The sequence below is a fragment of the Nycticebus coucang genome, chromosome 22 (assembly GCF_027406575.1).
Source record: "Nycticebus coucang isolate mNycCou1 chromosome 22, mNycCou1.pri, whole genome shotgun sequence".
Lineage (NCBI taxonomy): Eukaryota > Metazoa > Chordata > Mammalia > Primates > Lorisidae > Nycticebus > Nycticebus coucang.
In genome coordinates, this window is record NC_069801.1 from 19,089,032 (window position 1) to 19,113,452 (window position 24,421).

The window sequence follows — 24,421 nt, forward strand, 5'->3', positions numbered from 1 at the left end:
GCCTGTGGGTCTTCTCAACAGTTACAGGAATTTCCACACACGGAGCATTCGTGTGCACTACTGAGGGAGCCGAGCACTCTAAATTTGTCTTAGTTTATTCTCTAACAACCTGGGAGGGAGGCCCGTTATTCTCCCCATTGCACAGGTGAAGAAATAGCTAAAAGGATGTTAAATATCTGCTTCCCCAGGCGGAGCCAAGATGCAAATCCAAGTCTGGCTAAGGTGGAAGTGCCTCCTCCTCAGGGCCCAGGGCCCCTGGGAGACCACTCATTTGTACACTCCTCCAACCCCACCTGTGACTCAGACCTAGCTCAGCACCGAGGACTTGGCCCTGAACAAGACAGCCCCCAAATGGCCACAAACCGAGTGCCATTCTTGGCCACAGCTGGATTCCTTGTCCAAGTTGTCATTGACCCCAGCCTGGCCACTGCCTGAGCTGTGATCCCACTGCCTTCACTCAGCAGGAGCCTCTGTGAACTTTTCATTTGCCGCTTTTCAAAAGTCAAGGCCAGGTGCCTGCTTCACCAGGTGCATTGTCCGTGTGGCCAGGGGCAAGAGGCTGTCAGGAGCCTTGTTGCCACCACGGGCTTGCCACTCTGGGCCAATCCTCCCTGAAGCAGGGGGTAGCTTTGGCCCTGGCTAGACCAGGAAATCCCATCTTGCCTAGAAGCCCAGCTGCCCCAAGGGCCGCTTGGGCAGAGGGCTGGCCTCAGCTCAAAGCTTGGGGCCACCCCAGGAGGAGTCAGCTTGGCTGGAGGGGCTTCCATGTCCTCAAGTTCCTTTTTTTTTTGTCCTCAAGTTCTTATGCTGTGGTCTTTCTCTTTTGACCTGGGCCCTTGACCCCTGCAACCCCCTTTAATCCTGCTGGAGACAATTGCTACCTCTTTTCGTGTAGAAAAAAAGCAACAAGACAGACCTGGGCTGGGCCCTGCCAGCACCATATCTTTGCGGGCCCTGCGTGTCCCTCAGTCCTCAGGCTGGTCCAGCTGCCTTACTTGGGGGCTCTGTTCAAAAAGCAAGTAGGGGGAGCTTTCTCCTTCTTCTATGGTCTCTTGACATACCCCTGTGTTTGTTTTTGTTTTAATTATTTTTTATTAAATCATAACTTTGTACATTGATGCATTATGGGGTTCAGGGTACTGCGTCGATATACAATGTGAAATGCTTACATTGAACTAAGTAACAAATCCATCACAATTTTTATACTCACTTCTTGCTAATGTCTCACTTCCTTGGACATGGGGAGACCTGTGTGTGGGGGGTGCAGACCCTTGCAGACTCCCAGGGGCTACCCTGAAACTTGGTGTGTGGGTCCCATGCACCTCTGCTCTCCATACTCACATGTTCTTGTCAGCACCCAGGCCTCCCAAGTCCCCAGGCATGCTCCTCTTTCCCCCTGACTTCACTTACTAAGCACCAATTCAAAGATAATATCAAGAATTCCAGTATAGCAACCGAAGAGCCTTAAACCCAGCACAGGGGTTCCCCATAGTCTCATAGGTGACTGAGGGATGTGTGTGCCTCTGTTCTTAGGGTGGGGGATGTGTACCTGAGCAAGCACAGGGTCCTGTGTGCATACCCCTCACCCTAGAGAGGGAAATTGTTGGGAATTCCAGGGATTTTGGCAGGATGCTCAGGATTAGGCAGAGCCTACAGTAGGTGAAAGCGGCCCCTGGGAGCTGAGGAAGTGGCGCCCAGAGGTGCCCACCAATGTACTCATGAGGATACCATGGGCCCCTGCCAAGTGGGAAAGAAGCCCTTTTCCTATGTTTGCCACATGGGCCTAGGGTGGCCTGGCTCCCTGGGGTGCTCTCTGAGCTCAGATTTGCACATGTTTCATCCATCCGTGCCTTAGTTTCTCTAACTATGCACTGGTAAAGGAGAGGACTCAAGTGCCTTTTGCCTGGGCCATTCATCACATTTTAAGAATCTTCCCTCCCTTGTTCCTTAAATGATTACTGACCCATTCTCAGGTGCAAAAACTGAAGCCCAAAGAAAGCAATGACTCATCCAGCCAGAGAGTGGCAGAGCTGATTCTGACTGGCCTCCACTCACCTCTCAAGTCCCCCCAGCATTTCTGGATGTGGCTGGAGGACACATGAACCAAGCTGGTGGAAATACCACCAGCTCTTTGCAGGAAGGGGGCTGATGGAAGACGAAGGATGTTCCTTGATCTGAGGAAACCTTGATTAACGCATAGCTACTGTGCCATGGCAAGGTACACAGGGTCTAGATGCACCCTGCCTGGGCCTGAACCCCAGCTGGGTGACCTCAAGCAGGTGGCTTAACCTCTCTTGGCCTCAGTGTCTTCATCTATAAAATGGGCCTCATAATCGCATATCTGTCATAGGGTTGTGAAGACTAAATGAGTAAAGACGTGTAAAACACTTAGTGCCTGTCCTATAATAAGAGCTATGTAAATATTTGTTGCCAATATTGTAACTATTTAAGAGTTGAGTCATCAACTCTATTTTCTAGACAGTCAATTACGCATTTATTAATTTTAATTTTGTACTTTTCCTTTTAGTATTTAGGAGTCAGAAAATTTTCCTTTAAGCCTCATATAATTTCCTAGGTCTGTGAAAAGATAAATATTCCTTGGCTCCATAGTTCCTGCAGCTCAGGATTTAGTAGCCCTCTCTAGAGTAGATTTGGAAGCACACCAGCCCCTTCCAGATGCATTCATTCATTCGAATAGTCTCTGAAAAGTCTGTAGCAAAACACAGTTGAACTCAGGTTCAACTCTCCCAGGCCAGAAATGGCAGAGGGAGCCAGAGCTGTAACACCGCCTGGCAGTGGTGAGTCGGTCTACCTCAGTCTACCTGTGCAGAAATCATCTTCAGTAATGTGCATCCATCATCAGGCTGGTCTTCCTGTTCTCGCTTTCATTGTTTGATTCAGTCCCCACAGCAGCCTGGAGAGGTCAGTAGCATCAATATCCCCATTTTACAGATGAGGAACTAGAGGTTCATGGAGGTTAAGTGGCCACCCACCGGTTAAGTGGCAGATCCGGTAGATAAACCCACAGCTTTTGTTTCTAAACTTCACTGTCTTTCTTCAACATATTGTAGGAAAAATAAAAATAGATCCCATTCTGCCAGGATCAATCTTCCCCCATGACGTTTTTAAAAATGTAAGGGTCCCCCACTCCGTAGCACTGAATGTGTCATAAACTTAAAATCTTCAGTAGCTTTCTTTTGACTCCAGAAGTAATACATGCTTGGTATGCATAAAACTTTTAAACATTTTGAGTTGTAAAACAAAACAACTCCACGATCTTACCCTAAGAGATAACTCAGTTAATAGTTGAGTGTACACTATTTTAGATCTGGATGGTCCAACAAGGTGGCCATTAGCCACATGTAGCTATTTAAAATATTAAATTGAAGTAAGATAAAAAAACATTCAGTTCCTTAGGTGCACGAGCCACATTTCAAGTGCTAAGTATTCACATGTAGCTAGTGGCTACTATCCCAGGCAGCACTGGCATAGAAAATTTTCATCATCACAGAAAATCCTGTTGGGCAGTGTTCTAGATTTTTCCTAGACAAATCCTGACATACACGTATAAAGATTAAGTACTCCTAATCCCCAAATCTGAAATCTGAAATGCTCCAAAATCTGAAATGTTTTGAAGGCCAATGTCATGCTCAAGGGAAATGCTCATTGGCGCATTCTGGATTTCAGGTTTAAATATAACACAAACATTTCAAACTACAAAAAAATCAAAAATCTAACACCTGAATTCTTCTGGTCTTAAACATTTGGATTAGGGATACTCATCCTATAATGACTGTTAATATTCTTTTTTTTTTTGACAGAGTCTTGCTCTGTTGCCCTGGGTAGAGTGCCGTGGTGTCATTATAGCTCATAGCAACCTCAAACTCCTGGGCTTAAATGATCCTCCTGTCTCAGCCTCCCGAGTGCTGGGACTACATGCACCTGCCACCATGCCCAGCTAATTTTTCCATTTTTAGTCCAGATGGGGTGGGGAGGGTCTCAGGCTGGTCTTGAACTCCTGAGCTTCAGTGATTCTCCTGCCTTGGCCTCCCTGAGTGCTAAGATTACAGGCGTGAGCCCCCGCTCCCGCTGACTGTTAATATTCTTGATGAGGTTCTCAAATATATTTCTGAATTGACTCACACTTGGAGGGAAGAGACCTTATCGAGGAAGAAACTAGACAGGGAAAAAATAGACTGGAAGGAAATACACTGAATGACAGTGGTTTTTCTGGTTGTTGAGATTACTGAGTTTATATTTAAATTTCTTAGCTCATTCAGGCATTCTACAACATAAAATACAGATGGGGTGACGATGTTGGTTGAGTTCGTGTTTTCTGGTTCTAAAATCTTCAGGGTATGATCTTACCCAAGGCCTCACTGATTATTATTTTGTAAATTGTGGACTCATGAAGGATGGAAGCCCACATAAGTCAAAGGTATGAAGGGGACACAGATGGAAATTTGCTTTCAGGCTGAGCACCCCTACAAGGGCTGTCCTAGGCAGGTGGCTTCATGGGCCCATAATTTGAGGGGCCTCATTCTTGGTTTGATATTCTATTATGGCTGTCCTGAAATTCTTGGTTTTTTTTTGTTTGTTTGTTTGTTTTTGTTTTTTTTGAGACAGAGTCTCACTATGTCACCTTTCATAGAGTGCCGTCGCATCACAGCTCACAGCAACCTCAAACTCTTGGGCTTAAGCAATTCTCTTGCCTCAGCCTCTCAAGTAGCTGGGACCACAGGTACCCACCACAATGCTCAGCTATTATTTGGTTGTAGTTGTCATTGTTGTTTGGCAGGCCTGGGTTGGGTTCAAACCCGCCAGCTCTGATGTATATGGCTGGCGCCCTAGCCGCTGAGGTACAAGCACTGAGCCTGTCCTGAAATTCATGAGTTTTGAACAAGGGACCTTGTATTGTCATTTTGCACTGTGTCCTGAAAATTACATAGCTGGTGTTAGCTCCTGGGATTCTCCCAGGACAAGTTTCACTCTGACTGCTCTGAACCCTTGCCCTTGCCCTCTTCCGACCACAGATGTGGCTGTCCATGGAGCACTCTACGTGCCTGAGAACAAGTGAGCCTCGGCTGCTCAGATGTGTGTCTAGAGAGTGGTAAAAATAGGGCTTGCAAGTGGGTGCGGGAGGCCCCTGTGGTCTCAGTTCACACATGTACGTGCCCTCAGCGCCACGTCTGCATTGGTCTATTTCCGAGCACGGCCCTGTGCATCATGGGATACTTTGCCCCACATCACCACCCCTCTCAGATCCTGCCCGGACCCACAACCCTGCCTCGAAGCCAAGTGCGACCCTCCAGGCCTGACCCAGCTCCTCTGGCTCAGCTCTTCCATCTCTCTGAAATCTTCTACACGTGGTCCCTCTCCCTTGCTTTTGTCCCTGTCATTCACTCCACCTGCACCACCAGGTTCCTTCTGTCCCAGAACTGCCTACTCTAGATCCAGATCAGATTCATCCTTTCTAGGAAGCCTTCTGGGAGTATTTGAGAAGGGCCTGAAATTGCTGGGGTTGCACAGAGCGGGATATAAATCACCTTGCCTGGAGGTATCAGGGAGGGCTCTGTGGAGGTGATATGTCTGGGCCTTAAGGAAGACACCGGCCAGGTAGAAGGAAGGGTTTGATGGGTGGGCTTTGATTTCAGGCAGACCCTAGCATGAATCCAGCCTTGCCGGTTACTAACTACATGACCTTGGGTGAATGAATCACTTCCCTTTGCCGAGCTTTGTCTGTAAAATGAGGATTGTCATGATGATGACACCTACTACACGTATTATTGTAGAGATTAAGTAAACCGGGATATGCTTGCAAAGGAACTGGCATAGTGCCAGAAAGCTTAGCCTCACAGAGAGCTATGATTCTATAGGTAGAAAGGACTTAAAGCAGAGTGGGGTGGGCAGGCAGAGGGAAGAGCCCCTCCTCCGTAGGGCTGGGGTAGGCTCAGGTCTGGGCTCAGTCCCAGGAGCCCTGGAGCTTAGAACAGGTTCTGTAATTCCCTGGGTGTGAGGCTTGGGCAAAGACAGCCCCCTCTCTCTGACTCGGTTCCCCCATTTGTAACTGACAACTACAATGCTGAAAAACACTGCTGATGGGGGAGCGAACGTTCCTGATGCTACCCCTTCCCACACATCACTAGTCTGCCAGTTCTAGGAGGGCAGGCATCATGTCTGTTTTATTCACTCCTGCATCCCCAGCACCCTGAACAGTGCGTGTGGCTGCTCGATGAGTGTTCACTGAATGAATCAGCAGCACGGATTTGCCCACCTCACATCCCAAGTCCATTTGGAAACCAGGCCTGCATCTCCAGATCAGGCCCACACCTCCGGCCACAAGCACTGCCTGAACACCTGCTGTATGTGTGGCTCTGCCCGGCCCCGGAATACTCTTGCTCCCTAGATTGGCAGGGCACAGTCAGGGATGCAGGCAAAAGACACAGGGACTTGGGAATAAGAACAGAGAGGGGGACAGCCAGCAGGGCCTTGGCTGGGCAGGAGCAGGCTGGTCCCAGGCTGGAGCCCAGGCTGATGGGAGGCTGGAGTCCCAGCTTGCTTGCTCCTGGGAGGGTGGGGCTGCTTCTTCCTCTTTCTTTCTTTGAAAACAATTTTTTTCTCCTTAAATTTATAAGTAATACATGGTCAGTGTTTAAAAGTTTGGAAAACACACAATCACCAAAAGAATTTAAAGTAAAGAGGAATCTTTCCATTATACCATCATAGCACCAGGCAGCATTAACTACTGATGATGCTTTGGTATTTCCTTCTAGTCTTTTTTCTTAGGTGGCTTGTTCTCAGGAGTGGCTTCCTTTCCCCTCAGGAAGCAATACAGCTGCTCTGTAGGGAGTTTGGGGGAGGCTCTCCCCGTGGGCCCCCTGTTACTCCTGACTTGCTCCAACCATCCTGGACCCAGTGCCTCTTCCCAAGGTGCGAGGGTGCTCAGGGCTGGGGAAGGTGCTACAACAGGTCTAGCCTCTTCCCCTTGCTTCCTCAGGCAGTAGGGAGGGGGGACAGAACCCAGGCTCACAGATGGAGAACCAGAGGGCAAGCCTTGCATGAGGACAGCTCTTGGGACTGTGGGTGTTGGTTCTCAGCCACTGGATCCCAGGCACTCTGGCTTTGGGGACAGGGCATGGCCAAAGTGGACCTCTCCTCTCCTCCTCATCCTCTTCTGCTTCGCCCTGTGAGCTCTCCAAGTGTCCTTTCCCCCGAATGCCATCTGCTGCCTTGAACCAACCTTCTAACTCCTTCAACAAAGGTGAACAGATCAGGTGGACTCAGGTGTGCATGACAGGAAGGGACCAGCGTGTGTAAAAGGCCAAACCCCACACAGACTGCGTGACAACGATGCCGTCTCAGTCATCGTGTCCTGCAGTGAAGGACCTTTGGAGGGGGGCCGACTTTGGTCACCCTGTAAATCGTACGTTATACACATCTGCCCTTTCCGCCCACACGTAAGTCTGAACCTTTTGCCAAAAACACTTTTCCCAGACTCGAAAGAAAACCCCAAAGAGGAACCTAAACCTTCATTCTGCCTTCACTGATTGGTCAGGAGCACTTAGGCTCTCGCCAACAAACATTTCAAAGAAAAGCCAGACGATGAAGGAGGAAGTAATGAGAGAAGCTGGAAACCTCTTGGGCCGACGAATAATCGGGCCACTCATTCATTCTTCTGTTCTTCTAACCATTGAGTCAGAAGGACTTAGCATCACTGTGAGCCTATCCTGCCTCTCAGGAGCGTCCTCTGGATACCTGTGGGGTGTGGGTGACAGACTGTCGTGGCAGGGCATCCCTAGGCCTTCAGGGGAGAAGGGGAAAGGCCAGGAAGGCTCCCCAGGGGCAGCCATGGTTTCTCACTTTCCCCATCCTGCTCACCGCTGGAGAGAAGCGTTTTTCAGAAGAAGAATATTAAATAGTAATAATTTCTGGAGGGTTTGACTTTGCACCAGGCCTTGTGTCATACACGTAACACGTATTATCTCACTAAATCTACCCAGTAAACCTTGAGATGGATGCTGTTAGTTTTGCCCATTTTACAGATGAGAAAACAGAGCACAGAGAGGCAAGGCACCCTGCCCAAGACCACACAGCAGGGAAGTGGCATAGCCTGGCTGTAGTCTGGGCTTATAGCCCTGTGTTTTGTTGTTTCCTCACCAAAGACCTGCTCCTTTGCCCCTGAGAACCATTAACAAGGGCCCCCGGCAGCATGCGTATACACCTCTCCAGCCCTGAGAAAACCAGGGCTCCACACTGGAGAAAGAGCAAGGGGGTGAGGCGTAGAAACATCTGCCAAGCAGCAAGTGATCACACTGGACACCCCAAGGGGCCTGAGTGAATCGGGAGGCCTGCGTGCACCCAGTGAGCGCTCACTGTATACCAGGTGCCCTGCAGCCCAGTGCCACATTCACTCTTTGCAACCACCCTTTGAGGTCAGCATTACTAGCCCATTTCACAGAGAAGGAAACTGAGACCGAAATTGACACACACGTCGGGTCACCCAGCTACCAAGCAGCTTAAACCCTGGTCGGTCTGACTCCTAAACTACCTGCAAGGCAGATGGATGGTCCCAGGGAGCTTAGAAAAAGTTGTTTTCTTGCGGCTAAATTCAACCTTTCACAAGGCCACACCCCTCTTTGGACCTCAGGTTCCCCATCTATAAGATGAGGAGAGGTACGCTCTGCCCCCCACCTCCGACGTTCTCGTGCATTGGCTCATTGTTCTTCTGACTTCTCAAGGCAAGACCCAAGTCTCACTCCCAGCCCATTCCACACTGCCAGCTCCCTGTGTCCTGGCTGCTTACTCCAGGAGACCAGTGACAAGGGCCCAGGCTCCAAACCCACTGAGGACTAAAGGCAGCCCTCATTCCTTCCCTCCTTCCCTTCTTCCGTACTTCCTTCCCTTTCCTTCTGCCACCTAAGGCAGGCTACTCATGACTAGAGTGGGAAGGGCTGGCTGAGTTCAAGGACTGCCCTTGGCCAGTCCCAGGACTGAGGTACAGAGGAGTCAGAGCACCCTGGTGGCTGCGGCCAGCCCCAGGATGACTCCTGGCGGAGGGAATGTTTGAGCTTAGACTGCAAGTTGGGTGAGACTCCTGACGACCAGCAGGGCACAGTCTTGGTGGCAGATTTGAGGAAAGGTCTGCAGACGAGGTGTTCCCAGGAGAAGGTGATGAGTTGGTGTGTTGGCTGCCTCGCTGAACCTGGAGCCCAGGCCTCAGTCCCCACCTGTGGAGGATGTCTAGGCTGGTTCGGAGGCAGGGCTGGGGTCAGAGGACGCCGCTCTCTTCCTGCCTCTCAGAGCCTCTGCAAGGTCAGGTTTTCAGGCCTTTCTGCTCAGAGCATCATCTCGGGCCCCCTCCCCCTCAGTGAGGGAGCAAGCCTCTCTTTGATGCGGCCACCTCAAGGCTGAGGTGTCAATGGGCCCTCTATATGACCAGCAGGGCTGCTGGGGGCCGCCGGCGGCCGTAGTGGGTGCGGTGAGGCCAGGACACACAGTCCCACTGTGTGGAGCCGGTTCATGTCTGCCCAGACCCTGTGGGCAGTCAGGGGCTCTCAGGAATGCCCTTCTAGCCTGGGGGGTACTTTGGACATCAGGGTGGTCTGGAGAGACGGGTGTGTACAGGGCGGCCTCAGAAGCCGCCGTCAAAGGGGCCTGGCAAATGTGGCGCCAGGCAAGCGCCATAGTGGGTGCGGAATGGCTGGCGGTCAGTCTGTTCATCTCCCAGGGTTGGTGGGGGTGGGGGAGGCTTCCACGGACACGCGTTCAGGGTGACCCACCGTCCCGGGTTGCCTGAGACAGAAGAGTTTCCTGGGACTCGGGACTTTCACTGCTAAAACAGAGTCCTCTGTTGTCAGCCACTGTCCGGAGCTTAGCAAAGGACATACTGACTGACCTCCCTGGTCTGGGCAGGGTCCTCCCTGTCCAGTGACCTCTGAGTCAGACCATCCCAGTCAGACCTGTCCAGGGCCACATCGTCCACCCCCTGCCTCCACACAGGCCTGCTTCACGTCTGAGACTCCATTTTCCATTTCTCCTGGGTGTCTTCAGGGGAGGAGCTGGTGGCCAATGCCAATCATTACTGGAGAACCTTGTCCAGTTGAGGCCCGTCCTGTGGCCAAGCCGTCTCCCAGCACACCCGCCACGTCCCCAGCCATCCCGGGGACACCTGAGTCAACTCATCCTCTCCTGCCACCATGCCTTTGCCTAGACTACTCCTTCGGGGACAGACCCAGCTGCGTGCCAGTCCTCCAGGGCTGGGTTCCTTCCCCACCTTCCCCCCATATACACTTCCCAAACTCCAGAGCCATGTCCTCTTTGCCCATCCCTTCCCCTGCCAGCCTAAGTTGTTATGGTGGAGATTACGACCTGTCTTCTGTGGGCTCTCAGCACGAGGCCTGGCTCTGAGTACTTAGAAGGAAAACAGTTACTGAGCAATTACTCTGTGCCAGGGTCTCTGCCCACCCTCTCTCCATAGCAGATTGGCATACCCATATTCCCTCACAGGTGAGGAAACTGGAGACAGAGGCGAAGCATTCACTGGCCCCAGGTGACAGGGAGCAGCAGAGTTCGGCTCCAGAGCCCGAGACTGAATCTCAGTACTCCTTAATAAGTTCTTGTAAAATTACTGAATTAGTAAATGAAAACTTTTGCCTCCCCAGAGCTCCCTTAAATCCTGATGTGGTAGTTTAGGCTGTTTCCTCCTTCCTAGAAGGCACCCAACCGCCCTTGGGAGAGAGCTTATGCTAGTGGGGTACAATGTAGGGGTGCTATGGAGGCAACTCGCACGAGGAGAGTGCCCAGGGGTACAGAGAAGGACCTCGTGGGGCACATTCAGTATGAAGGTCCCAGCCCCCAGTGGGGCTATGGGTGGGCACCCTGAGATTCTCAAGGCCATTGCCCAAAATTGTCGGATGGGGAAACTGACAGATGGGGAAAATTGTCAGATGGGGAAACTGAGGCCACCCTGTACACACCTGTCTCCCTAGACCACCCTGGAGTCCTGGCCTGGAGAGAGGAGGGGACTGGCATTTAGTCCCACAGAATGTCCAAGTCATAGCTGTCAGCTCTCAGCTTCCCCGTTCATCAAACAAGATGAATGAGTACCCATTTATCCACCTGGGAGGCACCCCAGAGGCCCCTGTGTCCTCTTATACCTCCTTCTCTGAGCCTGGAATCCCACCACCAGCGTGTCGGCTCTTCGGTTTAAGTATTACCCTCTTCTTGCCTCCTGCTCAACCCTCGGCTTGCAGGGCAGAATCAAATGTCTCTCCACCCTCTTCCTAAACCTCTTCTCTCCACAATGAATCCAGGGGAGTTCGGGTCCCTTGGCTCAAAATGAACACCTCTGCACTTTTAAGTCAGAGGAACCAAGAGAAGCAGGGTGGGCGGCGGCTGTGAAATGTCACACACAAGCAGCCACACTTGTTTGGTGTTCAGCAGGCCTCTGGGCGGGCTCTAGGTTACTAGAAGGCGGGGCACGATGAGACATTTCATTCTCAGCCTGTCTTGGCTGGTAGAAATGAAAGGGAATCCATTCCCCTCTGCTCTATGGGGACACTGAGGTAGCAGGAGCTCGGTGACAGTGCTCAAGTCGCAATGGGGGAGACAGAGGGGACTGGGCCATCTCAAGGAGCATCGATCGTATCCAGCTCACTCATGCCCTTTTACTGATGAGAGAATAGTAACCCAGAGATGTCTGGTGACTCAGACCAAGTCGCACAGCCCACGGTGGAGGACTGGGCTCTCCCTGGCCAGCAGTTCCTAAGCCTGTCCGAGATACATGTCAGAATCACTTTGAGGAGATTTTCAAGACCACATTTGCCCAGGCCCAAACCTAAGAGATTCTGATTCCGCAGTCTGAGGTGGGAATTGGGAACCCAGTGTGTGGAAGCTCCCCAGGGGTGCTGACACCTTGCATAGGGACTGGGCTCAGACAGTGTTTGGAGGAGGCAGAAAGGGGGAAGAGGAGGCCGAAGGCAGTGGAGGGTAGAGTGAGCCCCTTACCCTTCTGCTGAAGACTCTAAGAGATAACACACCGGAGGCCCTGACATGCGTAGGCCTCAGGGGGTCTGTGAACTTGGGCTGGAAATCATGGCATCTTTCCCTTTGTCAACTTCTGACGTTTAGCATCTTTTTCCACAGCAATTTTGTCACCAATAGGAAGCACAGATATTTTTCAGTCTCATTAGGGTCATTACGGATTATCCTGAAATACTGTGGGCTCATCACTGCTGCATGAAGGTGATCACACTGAGTTCATGAAGAGACACAAGGTCACCGTCTCACAGGCTTGCGTTTTCAGTGTGCTGACTGTATTCCTTAGACTTGGTTTCTCTGCAGGCTTCCCCCAGGCTGCAGAGACTAGGAGGCTCAGAACAGGTGAAGAGCCCTGCAGGAGACCTTAGGTTTGAGTCTCTTTGGGGTCAGAGCTGGCAGCTGGGGCCCTGTGAGCCTCAGGGACAGAATTTGGGAGATAGGTCCCTGAGGCAAGCATGGGGGGAACTGGGCAGGAGAGAGAGGGCCGAACAGTAAGGACAGAACTACTTCATGGAATCACAGGGAAAGTCCTAGGACCCCAGACCTCAGACCCCATGGTTTCCCCAGGATTTCAGCCTACAAGGCACTTTCTACACCCTCCCCTGACGACCAGTCCTTGCTCTCCCTAGCAGCCTCCTGTCTCTGGGCACATACTGGGCCAGGGTCAGTGGCTCTCCTCTTCCCCTCTCCCTTGGTGCCGCCGGGGGCCTCAGGAGCCCATCCGAGGCGGGACAGTACGTTAGCCCAGTCTCCTAAGACTCCTTTGTTTTAAACCCTACATTTCTCCATCTTGCTCATGGATGTTGAAATACAGATTACAAAGACCCAGCAAATGGTTTTTATAAACTCTTATTTTCTGGCCACAGAACTGCCTTTAATTAGCTCTGTGGACTACAAAAGGAACAACGTTGTAATGGCAGCAGTTTGAAGGAAGGAGCCCTCGGCTCTCAGCTCTGGGGCCTGGGGCTGCTGCTTGCCACCGGCCACACCCAGGCCCCTACTTTGGGGGACTGCAGGCCCCTTCTCTCCCCCTCTCAGTCCCTACCTGCAGCTGCACTGCCAGCCTTGGCCTCATCAAGGAAGAGGAACAGGCCCTCCTCTTAGACAAGGCTTCACAGAAGCCTGTGGCCCACAGACCCAGGCACAGAGTCCCACTCACTCTGTTAGCCAGCAGCAGCCAGGTAGACAGGCAAGGAGGGCAGACAGTCAGACAGACCCCCACATCTCTGTTGACCCCCTCGGCTGAGAAAAGGCAGCCGCACCCCAACCCCAAAGGTGGAGTTCTAGATACCATGCAACCCCTCTGTTCTGGAGCAGAACTGGTCCCCACACCCAGAGGCACTGCCCTCACACACAGCCTAACCCCAGCCTCAGACAATCAGAATGCCACAGCCAGAGGGGCACAGAGAGGTTAATTAACTTGCCTAAGGTCTCTCAGCAAGGAAGCCGCTGGGCTGTGGGACTCACCTCAGGGACCCAACCTCAGGTGCCACAGCCCCTTCTGGGCTCCTGCTAGGGAGGAGAAAGGTGGCAGGGGGTGTCTGAGGCCAGGCACGTCAGTCCCAAGGCCAGAGAGAGAGGCAGGAATGGACTCCCCAGCCCCAGTGAGTTCCTGGCTCCAGTTAGATCCCAGTTTGGGATCCCAGACCCTATATACTTGCTAAAAGACACAATCCTAGGTCCCTCCAGGCCAGGAATAGAAGCAAAATGTGCCCAGAAACATTTTCTTCTCCTCTGTGGCCAAGTCCACAAACCTTCCCAAGGCCTGACCAGCCCCCCACACCAATTCAGATCCAGCTTCAGTCCAGCTCAGCACCACCCAAGTTCTCCACAAAAGCATGAAGTTTCCTCCCCTCCCTTTTCCCTTACCCCAGGATTACATGGTAAACGGGGGCTACGAGCCTTGGAAGGTCTCTGGATCTTGAGGAACAGCCTTGTCCCCTGCCTGCCACTCATGGCTGTCCTCCGAAGCTGGCCAGCCCATGTCTGCCTAAGTCCAAGTGGTGGGTCCCAGCTCCGGCAGAGCAGAGGCTAAGGCTGGAGGGCCCAGGAGCCGCATTAGTGAGGCTCTCTACATCGAGATCACAGAGACTCCCCACCTTGACCTCCCACCACTCCGAGGTCTGGTCTTTGAGGTCTGGAGGTCTTACAGTGTCCATTGCCCCTGCTGCTAGCTGTCCCCACCAGCTGAGGATAAAAGTCCCACAGCAATGTTCCACACCACCAACCCTTTGCCCGCCCCAGGCTTTCAGAGGCCAGCCCGTCTAGGCCCTTGAGGGCAGCCAGGGTGGTTGGTGGCGGGACGTGGTCCGGGGCCTGGCCACAGCTCCCCACCCGCAAGGGCCAGCCCAGGGCCCTGGGCAACTGTTACTCACCACGGATGAAGGTCGGCGAGTAGGTCGGGAAGGAATCGAAGATGCTGTTGGATGCCATGCCCCGCGCTGGAGAAGGCGAGAATTCAGCCCTTCAGGGGGTTGGGTTGGGATTGACTTGGTTGGCTGTTGTTTTTGTTTTTTGTTTTTTTTTTCTTAGCTACTATTGAGACTAAAAGGGGGGGGGTATTGCGTTTTGTTTGTTTTTTTGGTTTGTTTTGTCTCTTTTTTCTCCCTGCTGCTACGAAAAAGAAAAAAGGAAAGAACGCGAGAGTGTGTGTGTGTGAGCAAGAGAGAAAAAAAAAAAATCCCCAAGGAAAGTAAGTTTCTGTTTGTACCCAAGAATTTGGATTCCCGGTCCCACAGGAATGTCTAGCCACAAATTTTCAACAGAAGCGTATGCAGAGTGTATCATTAGATGGCGGGAAGGGGCTTTTGGCAGCCAGGGTGGAGGAGCTCTGGGCTGACAGAGCAGAGGAGGCCCCCACCAGCCACAGGGAATGAATGAATGAGGCTTACCCTCGACAGAGCCCGGGCTCCGGTGGGTGCGAGGGCGGCTGGGGGTGGGAGGACCAGGAGCCAACCAGCTCCCTCACAGGGCCCTGGAGGCAGCCGAGGGCCTGGCCTTGTGGTTCTGTGGTTGAGGGACCAGGCCTTCACAGTGTCAACCCAACCTCAGCTCACAGGATGCAAGCAGCCAGCTCGCGGCCTTGGCCCATTGGCTGGGCCACGGTCACCTGGGCCATGATGTCACGGCCTCTTAGAAGATCTTGTGGTTGCCTCTCTCTTTTTTGGAAAAAAAAAGAGAGAGAGAGAGAGAAAAGAAAGAAAGAGAAAGAGAGAAAAAAGTGATGGCTTTTATTTGTGGAGCTGGCCTCAGCACGCGGCCCAAGAAACAGAACGGAAAGCAGCAGTTGGAGTGGGCGCGGCGGGGCGGTGGTTTGGCTCCTGGGTGGGAGACTCCTTCTTAATTAAGGCCAGCGTTGGCCTGGGCGGGCTGGGAGCCCCGATCCTCCAGTGGGCGGGGGGCTCCTCTCCATACCGCCTGGCCCCTGGCTGTAGCTGACACCCTGCTATTGTCCACCACCATTGTAGCTGGGGAGAGGCGTCCACATGTGTGGCTGGGTGGCACTTTGGGGGATTTTATGGCAGTTGGGACTAAGTACAAATGGGAAACACATGAAACGGCATCACCAGCTCTCAGGCCCAGCAGCGGCCTGCCCGCCCCGGGAAAGTTGCCTTCCATGTGAACCTCGTGGTTCACCGGGACTATGTCAAGAGGCCCTCTGCAGAGCTTGGGGTCTGCGGCCTGAGCTTGTCCCTCAGGGCTCTCAGGGTTCTCTGATGCCCCTGAGCTTTCCTGCTCGCTCTAGGCCTTTGCTCATGTTGCTCCTCCACCCGACGTGCCTTTTGTCAGCTCCTTTGCATCCTTCTTGTCCCAGAGGATTCAGGCTCCGAGGGACTCAAAAGTAGAAAAGACGTGAAGACCATTCAGCCTACTCTTTCATGTTCCCAGAAGCTGGGTCAGGCTCGGGGGATGGGGGACGGAGGGTGATGGCTTTTACCATTGCCCTGGCAAGCTCTACTCTCTCATTTCACAGGCCAGCACACTGAGGTCCAAGGTGGCTTGTGTAAGGTCACACGGTATTCTGGAATAGCATTAGAACTTCAGCCTCTGACTCACCAGCCCAGCCTCAGTCAGGATACCACAGCACACTTTAAGCTAAGTCCCAAGACTTCAGAAAGTCCCTCTGCAGCTTGAAGACCACCCCTTCACCTCTCGGGAACCCAGGCTTAGGGCCAGGCCCCAGCACCAGCCTTAGACTCCCAGTGACCTCTGTAGGCCAACACAGGAGGGTGTGAAGGGGAGCACAGTGAGAAGGGGCTTGCCCAAGGTCCCAAAGAGACTTATTCCTGGCACACTGGATCACCTGTGAGCAAGATGCCCTTGGAAATGCCCTGTGTGCCTCATCTGGAACCTCATGAAGGTTTGTCTCCCATCCCTGAATGGTGAGTTGACTGGTGCTGGGGGTCGAGTGGGGGACGCGAGTTCTAATCAGCCATGGAGGAAGCAGATTTAGTGTGAAAGCCACAGGAATCTGGAATCAGATTAGGTTTACAGTTCTGCTGAATCAAAGCTGTGAGAACTTGGGGCAAGTCACTTCCTTTCTCTTGGCCTCAGTTTCCTTCCCTGTAAAATGGGGATAACACCTTCCTTGGAGGGACAGGCACTGGCTGAGGGCACCATAAATATTGGTTTCCTTGGTGGAGTCTCCATGACGCAGTTTGGGCTCTGTTATGAGTAAGCTCAGGTAAGGAACCACCATTGCAGTCTCACACAGGGTACACAGACCGTGCCACCTGCAGCCTGCAGTATAAACTCATCAGTGGCCTGGCCTGGGTGGGGACATGGGGATCAGTGCACAGGTGGAACCTGTTGAGGGGGCCTTGGTCTTTTGGTCAAATGCAGTGCGTTTGGGAGTCAGCCACCTTGTGAAATAGATCAGAGAATGACACAACCGGAAAGGACCCCCTTATATAGAAGCAGAAACTGAGGCCCCCAAGAAACAGAGACTCATCCAAGCTCACCCAGTGAGTCAGTGGAACCCAAGCCCCTGCTTCCCAGCCTGGGAGTTGTTTCCATTCTGACACCACCCCAGTTTCTGATGTGCCACACCACTCTACACACGTTGTTGTTTTTTTTCCCACACTTCAGAGTGGGCCCCCTTAAACTCCTATAAGTTGGTCACCCTGTAGGGCTCCCTCTCCCTGGGAAGCTGAGTCTAGGCCAGGAATGAGAGGCAACCCAAAGGGTTGTGTTGAGTTCAGTGATGCATCGATGCAGTGGGTAGCTCAATTTGTTCCCAGGGCAAGGCAGCAAGTAAGTACCAGCCTTGGTCCTTGCCTTAAGGGACTCATAACCTCCACTTGCCCCCTCATAAGCATGTGCTAGACTTTCAACAACCCCCTAGAAGCTCCCTGGGGAAGCAGAAAGAATCTTGAGGCTGGAACCAGCCATACCTGAAGCCTGTTCAGAGGCTGTATTCTTCTGAGCCTTGGTTCCCTTGCTTGTGAAATGGGGTCAGTTGTAGTACTTACCTCCCAACATTGTAAGTAGGATAAGTGAGAAAATAATCATGAGTGTGCCTGGTATACTATAGGTGCTCAATTCCTAGGGGCTCCCTTTCCTTTCACATCTGACTGTATATTCTTTTGACATATTGTAGGCAATTTTTCTCTTGTTCTCCATGAGGAAAAAATCAAACCAGGTTAATAAAAAAATCTAGTTGAAGAAGGAAATCATTAAAAAAGATAGTATCTGTAAAAAAGAGAATCATAAATAATAGTATATTAAACCCCTTATTTTAACTTTCCAATGTACATGAAATGGCCTTCCTCTTGTTTTTCTGGCTTAAGCCAAGCCAGAAGGCCCCTCCTACAATTTCCAGTTTTGGTTTCTTTAATGTGGAACATGAATGTAAAGATGCTTATGAAGCAATCAGCACGTAACATCATCTAGATTTTACTCTTTCCCCCAGTCTTTTACAATGTCCCACCCATATCTGATTCAACTTAATTTTTTAGCAGCTTGCCTTCACCAAGTCTTTGCAAAGCATTCGGCTTAGTTTTCCTGTTGGGCATCCTATCATGAATATTGCATCACCACTAGTCAGAGTCCAACCAGAAAGCAGGGGCCGCTTTGAGTGTTGGAAACCAGGGAGTTCAGAGATTATTAGCAACACAGGGGCTGGAAGAGCTGAGTAATTAAACAAAGACAGTGAGGATCCTGAGATTAGCCTCAGCATGAAGCCACTGTCACCCTTTCAGGAAGAGGGACATAGGGAGAGGTGGTGTTCCCAGGCCCCCTAGCTGAAGCAAGAACACAGTGGACCAGTCAGGCCTTTGCTGGAGCCACCGAGGAGACTTGGCCACCATGGAGAGGTCTCCTGAGACAAAGAATAAGTGGGAGAAATACCCTGGTTCCTCCCTTTCTCCGGGCTTTCAGTCTCCTCTAGGTGCCTGTCACTGGTCAAATGTAGCTGGGACCAGCTGACTGAGGGACTCAGGGATACGCAGCCTGTGAGATCAGACCTCTGTGTCACAAAGCCAGACAGGGGAAGGGGCAGAATGGAGCTGAGGGCAAACTGGCCTGGGACTGCCACAATAGCCAGTCAAGTTCTGCCACCCTGCCAGCCCGGCTGGCACTAACGGGGCTGGAAACATCGCGACTCATGCTTGGTAAGTGACGGCTCAGTGGCTGGTGGCCAGGGAGAGGTCTGCTAGCCAAGGGCATTGGTCAGCACGTTACACAGAAATCAGGTGAATTCCATGAGCCAGTTACCTGGAGTCAGTTAGGAAAGCACCTGCTGTGAATGGTGATGACATCCGTGTCCTTACCCAGCTGATGATTTCACCATAACCTCAGGTTACTATGCTTGGGGAATTGTGTCACCCATCCTGAGTGTTGGGAGCGGGCCCTGTCCATGAACTTTATAAACTCAGCACAGCCCCTCTCATAGCCTGCAGGACGAGTGCAGAGGAGGAAAAGACTATTCCAGGGATTGACCCCACGTTTTAGCCCATGGGAATCAGTGCAGCCAGCTGGGACCAGATGGGCAGCGGATTTGAAGCAGGCACTAGTCTCAGAGTTTCGATTCTGACTTCCACCAGCACATGGTACAGTAGGGCCCAAGGAAGGTGCTGGAGTGAGATTTGATACATGCCGTGGGCTGGCCAGTGTGGGAACACCAAAAGGCCTCCACCCCAATCAGATGGGACCCTCCTCCAGGCTGGAGAATGAGGCCTCTGGGGCTGTGCACCACCCAGGCACCAGTAGCTGAGGACTCACCACATGCAGTGCGCATGCCGAGAGCTGTAGCAGCATCTGCAGTGCCTGATGGGCTCTCAGGACAGAGCACCACGCACACCAGGGGCTGTGCGGCCCTACTGCCAGTCGGCAGTGGAGCGCCAGAAAGGCCGAGAGACCTGCCCGAGGCACCTGGTTCGCAGGTGGAGGAAACAGGGCTCAAACTCAGCCCACCCTCCACTTGCTTTTGGGGCTTCTTCTCCCCTCCCCACCTTCAGCTTCTCTTTTTCCTGTTTGTTTTGAAACCTGATCGTGGTGCCCCCTTCAAAACCAAAGCCCTCCCCTCCCCTATGCCCCCTTCCTGCCTCAGCCTCTTCTCCAGGGTACCCCCACCCCGCCGCTGTTGGCTGGTCCTCTCCCTGCCACCCCAGGGTCTCTCACACCACAGGTCAGGGGCATTGAAGACAATCTCATGAATATCTTCACCCTCACCATCTGCCTGTCCGGAGACCCCAGAGTTCCACCTGCTGCCTTCCCTCCTGCCTGAAATCCCACCATCAGCACACATTTGGGTTACCATAGATGGAAACGGCTCCATGGTCCTCTGTTAAAAAGGCAGATGGAACAGGGAGGGGAAACAACACAGCCAAGGGGGGATCAGCCAACACCTAGGAAGGGGCCCAGGCTGGGACCATCTCAGTCCCCAGGAATGGTCCAGCCTCCCCAGGAATGGCCCAGCCTCCTCCCTGCTAAAAATAACCTTCGGCCCCACTCCCCACTCCCACAAACACTTCCTATGTTTTCAGACATGAGTAAGAGGGATTCAGATGCAGGTCTTTGTCTCCACATGCAGCCATGTCCCCAAGATGCCCCTTGAACCCCCACCTCTCCCTAGAGTCCTTTCCATGGAGGCCGAGGGGCTGGGGCCTGGGGCTGGTTGAGCAGGTTCAGACCCCAGCGATGGCAGCACCTGGCTGGTGTGGGGTTGGCAGGGACTGTAGGAACCTCACCTCTCTTACCTATAAGATGGGAAAAAGAAAAAGCCCCCGTCTTCTCCTTGGTATGAGGGTGAAGAGGAACTCCTGGGAAGAGCACGTGGTGGCACTTGGCCAGGTGAGCTCGTGTGTGTGTGTGTGTGTGTGTGTGTGTGTGTGTGTAGGAGCATGGCCTGGGAACAAGGGATGGGGGCATGCGGCTGACTCACTGAGGGATTTCTGTGCCCCCAGCAGGTAGGTCCCTGCCCTCCCACCTGGTTCCCCCAAAGCCCTGCTGGGAGGGGCACTAGGCCCCCTGGCTGACCCTGGCCAAGAGCTACCTAAACCTGGTCCCAGGAGAGGTCACTGAGCTGCAGTGTGTCCTCCTGAGACTCTGGTCAGCCCAGAGGCCTCTCTGTGTCCCCTTGATACCTGGAAAGTCTTGCCCCTAAGACCCTCCCCTCCCTCGGAGTCCCAGGCCCCTCAGAAGAAGAAAGAAAACCCCAAACTACAGCCCCTATTGGCTCATGAAATGATCTTTCTTTGGGTCTTGGGGAAGAATAACCTATTTTTAGAATCAAAGAGTTCTGCCGGCACTTAGAACTGCTAAGGTCGGACCTTGTGTGACCACAGCTCGAAGCTGGGCTGGGAGGCAGGCACTCCACCAGGGCAGAAGAGCACAGGCAGGTACCCCAGCCACAGGGCTGGCAGCGAGGGCGGGGGGCCTCCAAGAGCCCCGCCCTTGGGGCCTGGCCCAGCACTCCTTCCTGGTGCCATCAGTGGGCATCTGTTTGGGGCCAGGCCTCGTGCCCCTGCCCCGGTCCCTCCTCATGGTAATGATCCCCGGCAGTGCTCATAGGTCAGCATTTACATAGCCTGTGCATGCTGCCAGGTACCCTTCCACTAACCTTCACTCAGTACTTAGAACAATCAGGTAAGGAGGCTGAGAGTGAGTGGATTCAACTACTCCTCAAGTTCAACTCAGAAGGGACAGAGCCAGGATTTGACCCCAGTCTATATTATTACCATTTAGTCCCACTTACAGCAGAGGAAACAGAGGCCCAGAGAAGCTGAGGAATGTGCTCAAAATAACCTACGTGACAAATGGGAAGTCAGGATCTAGACCACGTCTGTCTGGCCCAGGGCCCTCCAGGCTCACTGTGACCTCTGGGCTTCCAGGGCATGGTACCTATGACCTCAGTTAGTTCTCCTAACAAATGACATGTGTGTGCCTGTGAGGGTGTGTGTGTGTGTGTTTGCTGGTGGATACTATTATCCTCCTCACTCCATTTTACTGGGGAGGAAACTGAGGCTCAGAGAAAAAAATGGACTTTCCTGAGGTCACATAGCTGGGAAGTTCTGGACTCCAAATTGGAGCTAAGTCTGCTGAAATTCCCAAAGCCTTCCCGAGAAGCAAATGCCTCAGCCCCCATCTTCTGCCTTGCTCCCCACCCTTGCTGCTTTGCTTGAGGGGGGCTGAGTCCCAGGAAAAGCCAGGATTGGTGTAATTTAAAAAAATAATTTGTTCTTAGTGGTTTTATCTCCCTCTCTCTATCTCCCTCTTTCTCTCTCTTTCTGTGATAATGGCCTTCTTTGCAGGGGTGTGCCGGCCAGCAAATTTGCTGACCCAGGCAAAAGGAAGGGGGGGTGTCATTATGTGGTTGGGAAATGGTGGGGCATTTTGTATGCCATTGACCTAGCATCCCAGGAATTTCAGCAGCCCTCAAGGAAATGAGAGAATTAGCGACCATCCAGGACTGTGGCTTTCCCCATCTCTGTGTGCATTTTCCCGACATTCAGTTAGGACGCTTAGAGCATCTGTACATCAGAGGCGGCCCTGTAGGAAAGGGGGCTGCCTGGGGCGAGGAGGGAGCCTTGGCCAGGGAGATTTCAGGCTGAGCCTGACACTTGGAGGAACCAGGCTCAGAGAGGGGCAGGAACTTGCCCTAGGCCACACAGCTAAGGCCAACATCCTATGTCACCTGGTTCTAGGTGCAGGGCCCTTTCCATGAGGTCTGGCTCTGCAAGTGATTGGCTGTGTGCAGCCAGACAAGTTCTTTACCCTGTCTGCTTCTTTTTCCTTTTCTGTAAAAGAAGGAATGGAAGTCATCATCTTAGTTTGGAGTCCTTCAAAGGCAGATCCTGACTCTAAGTAGCTTATTTAGAATGTGGTCCCAGAAAGCAGAGGTGCGGGAGAGGGGTGAGTGATACAGGGGAGGGAAAGTGGCCCACGCAGGGGGCAGGAGGTGGTGGCTTACTGCTCTGGGCACGTGGAGCTCAGCCCCACTGGGACCTCTGGGAGGGGCTGTGTAGAACCTAGTGCTGAACTGCCCCCTCCGGCTGCTGTGGGAGGGAGCTGGGTTACGTATCCACCAAATCATCAGTGCAGGATTGTTCTAGGAATGATAACTCTCCAACAACTCCTGCTTTCCCCTGGGCAAAGCTCACTCAGGGCCAGAGAACATCCTTAGGCCAATCTGTCCTCATGGGAGCTGTCAATTCAGGGCATTTGTTTCCTAAAGCCAGTCCAGCTCTGCCAGGTAAGAATTTGTGCCTTCACAAGCACCTTCATGGGTACCCTTCCTGGGCCTTTCCCAGTTGCCCTGCCATCAGGGAAGTGACACATTGTGCAGTCCGTGGGGTAGTCAATCACTCCCTCACTTCTTGGCCCAGAGCCTGAGAGTCCCCTATACCCACGCTTCAGCCTATGGGACCCTGGCTTTTCAGTAGTGTCCGCTGGAACCCTGGGAGGCAGATGGGAGGCGCCAAGGATTGGGCCAGGCTGAGCTGGGGAAGAGAGACTCTGACCTCCCCACCACTTCAACCAGAGAAACCTGCTTTATCTTTTCACTTTTATTTTGGCTTTTATTTTCTCCTCAAAGTTATATTGGCTCTCGTGGTAAAGAGCCAAGTATTTCTCTAAGGCTCTCCTTTCTACTCCCAGAGAAAAATCATTTTCAACTCCTTTTAATTGTTTCTTTCAGTATTAATTAATTAGCTAATTAGTTAATTTTTAATTCTTTTTTCCCCCCCCGTATTTCTTAGACTTCTCTAAATAACGTGCTTACGGAACTCCTTGAGATTCTTCAGTTTTAGGCTTTATCTACCAACTTCCCACCATGGAAGAGTCTGTGACTCCCTTCTACCTGGCTTCCTCCCTGCATGTCCCCTTTCCATCCTCCAAGGAGTTATAATGTTGGTTAGATTAACTGTCAGTATTTCCCTTTTGACAACTGGGTAAATGCTTTTCACAGCTGAGCCACATCATATGCACTGAACATATGTCTTTCTTTGCACGGCTTTGTTTTCCCTGGAGTTGTTCTTTGCTTAGCTTTTCATATGTGTGATTTTCTGTGTACTTACCACTGATACATCCCGAAACTCTCCACTAGTCCACATGTCCTATTCAGGACTTCAGTAACATCAATTATTCTGGAGCCCTCTCTCTTGGCATCCCCTAACTTGATCCAGTCTCTGCCAACTGCTCCGAAGGAATGCCGCTCACCTGTCCACCTAGGAACTCCATACTGTCACCCTGGAGTTTCTGTTTGTCCCTTCTTACATAGAAGCCTCTGTTTTCTGGATCCTTTCTCTTGCTTAGTTTACTTTCTTGATTTTTGTTTGTTTTGTTTTGTTTGGGTTTTGGTTTTTATTTTTGTTTTCCAGAGACAGAGTCTCACTCTGTTGTCTGGGCTGGAGTGCAATGGTGTCACCATAGCTCACTGCAGCCTTAGACTCCTGGGCTCAAGGGATCCTCCTGACTTAGCCTCCCAAGTAGCTGGGACTATAGGTGCCACACCATCACATCTGGCTAACTTTTCAATTTTTTGCAGGGATGGGGCCTCCCCATGTTGCTCAGGCTGGTCTTGAATTCCTGGCCTCAAATGATCCTCCCACCTTGGTCTCCCAGATTGCTGGAATTACAGGTCTGATCCACTGTGCCCACCTACTCACTTGTTTTGATGGAGCTCATCTTCCAGTAGCTTCCTAGGAAAGGGGACAGGGAGGTAGACTTACTTAAGAGCTTGTTGCATTTGATGTCTTTAAGTTACACTTGATGGGTGGCTTATCTGGGTATAGAAATTATAATTGAAAGAATTTTCCTTCAGTCTTTCAAGGTATTTTTCCATCTCCTTCTTGTTTCTTGCGCTCCTGTTTATAAGTATGAAGACATTCTGGTTCTTAGTATCTGAAAATAGACCATTTTTTTTCTCTCTGAAATCTTTGAA

The 24,421-nt window shown here is 52.0% G+C and overlaps 1 protein-coding gene across 1 annotated transcript in view; it reads right to left on the minus strand.

Moving 5' to 3' along the window:
• RUNX3 (RUNX family transcription factor 3) overlaps window positions 1-14,921 on the minus strand; it is a 63,097-nt gene extending 48,176 nt beyond the window's left edge. Inside the window, exon 1 of the mRNA XM_053576121.1 lies at window positions 14,415-14,921. Coding sequence (XP_053432096.1) covers window positions 14,415-14,472 — 58 coding nt within the window. The 5' untranslated portion in view covers window positions 14,473-14,921. The remainder of the gene's footprint in view (window positions 1-14,414) is intronic.
• Window positions 14,922-24,421: the final 9,500 nt, after the last annotated feature.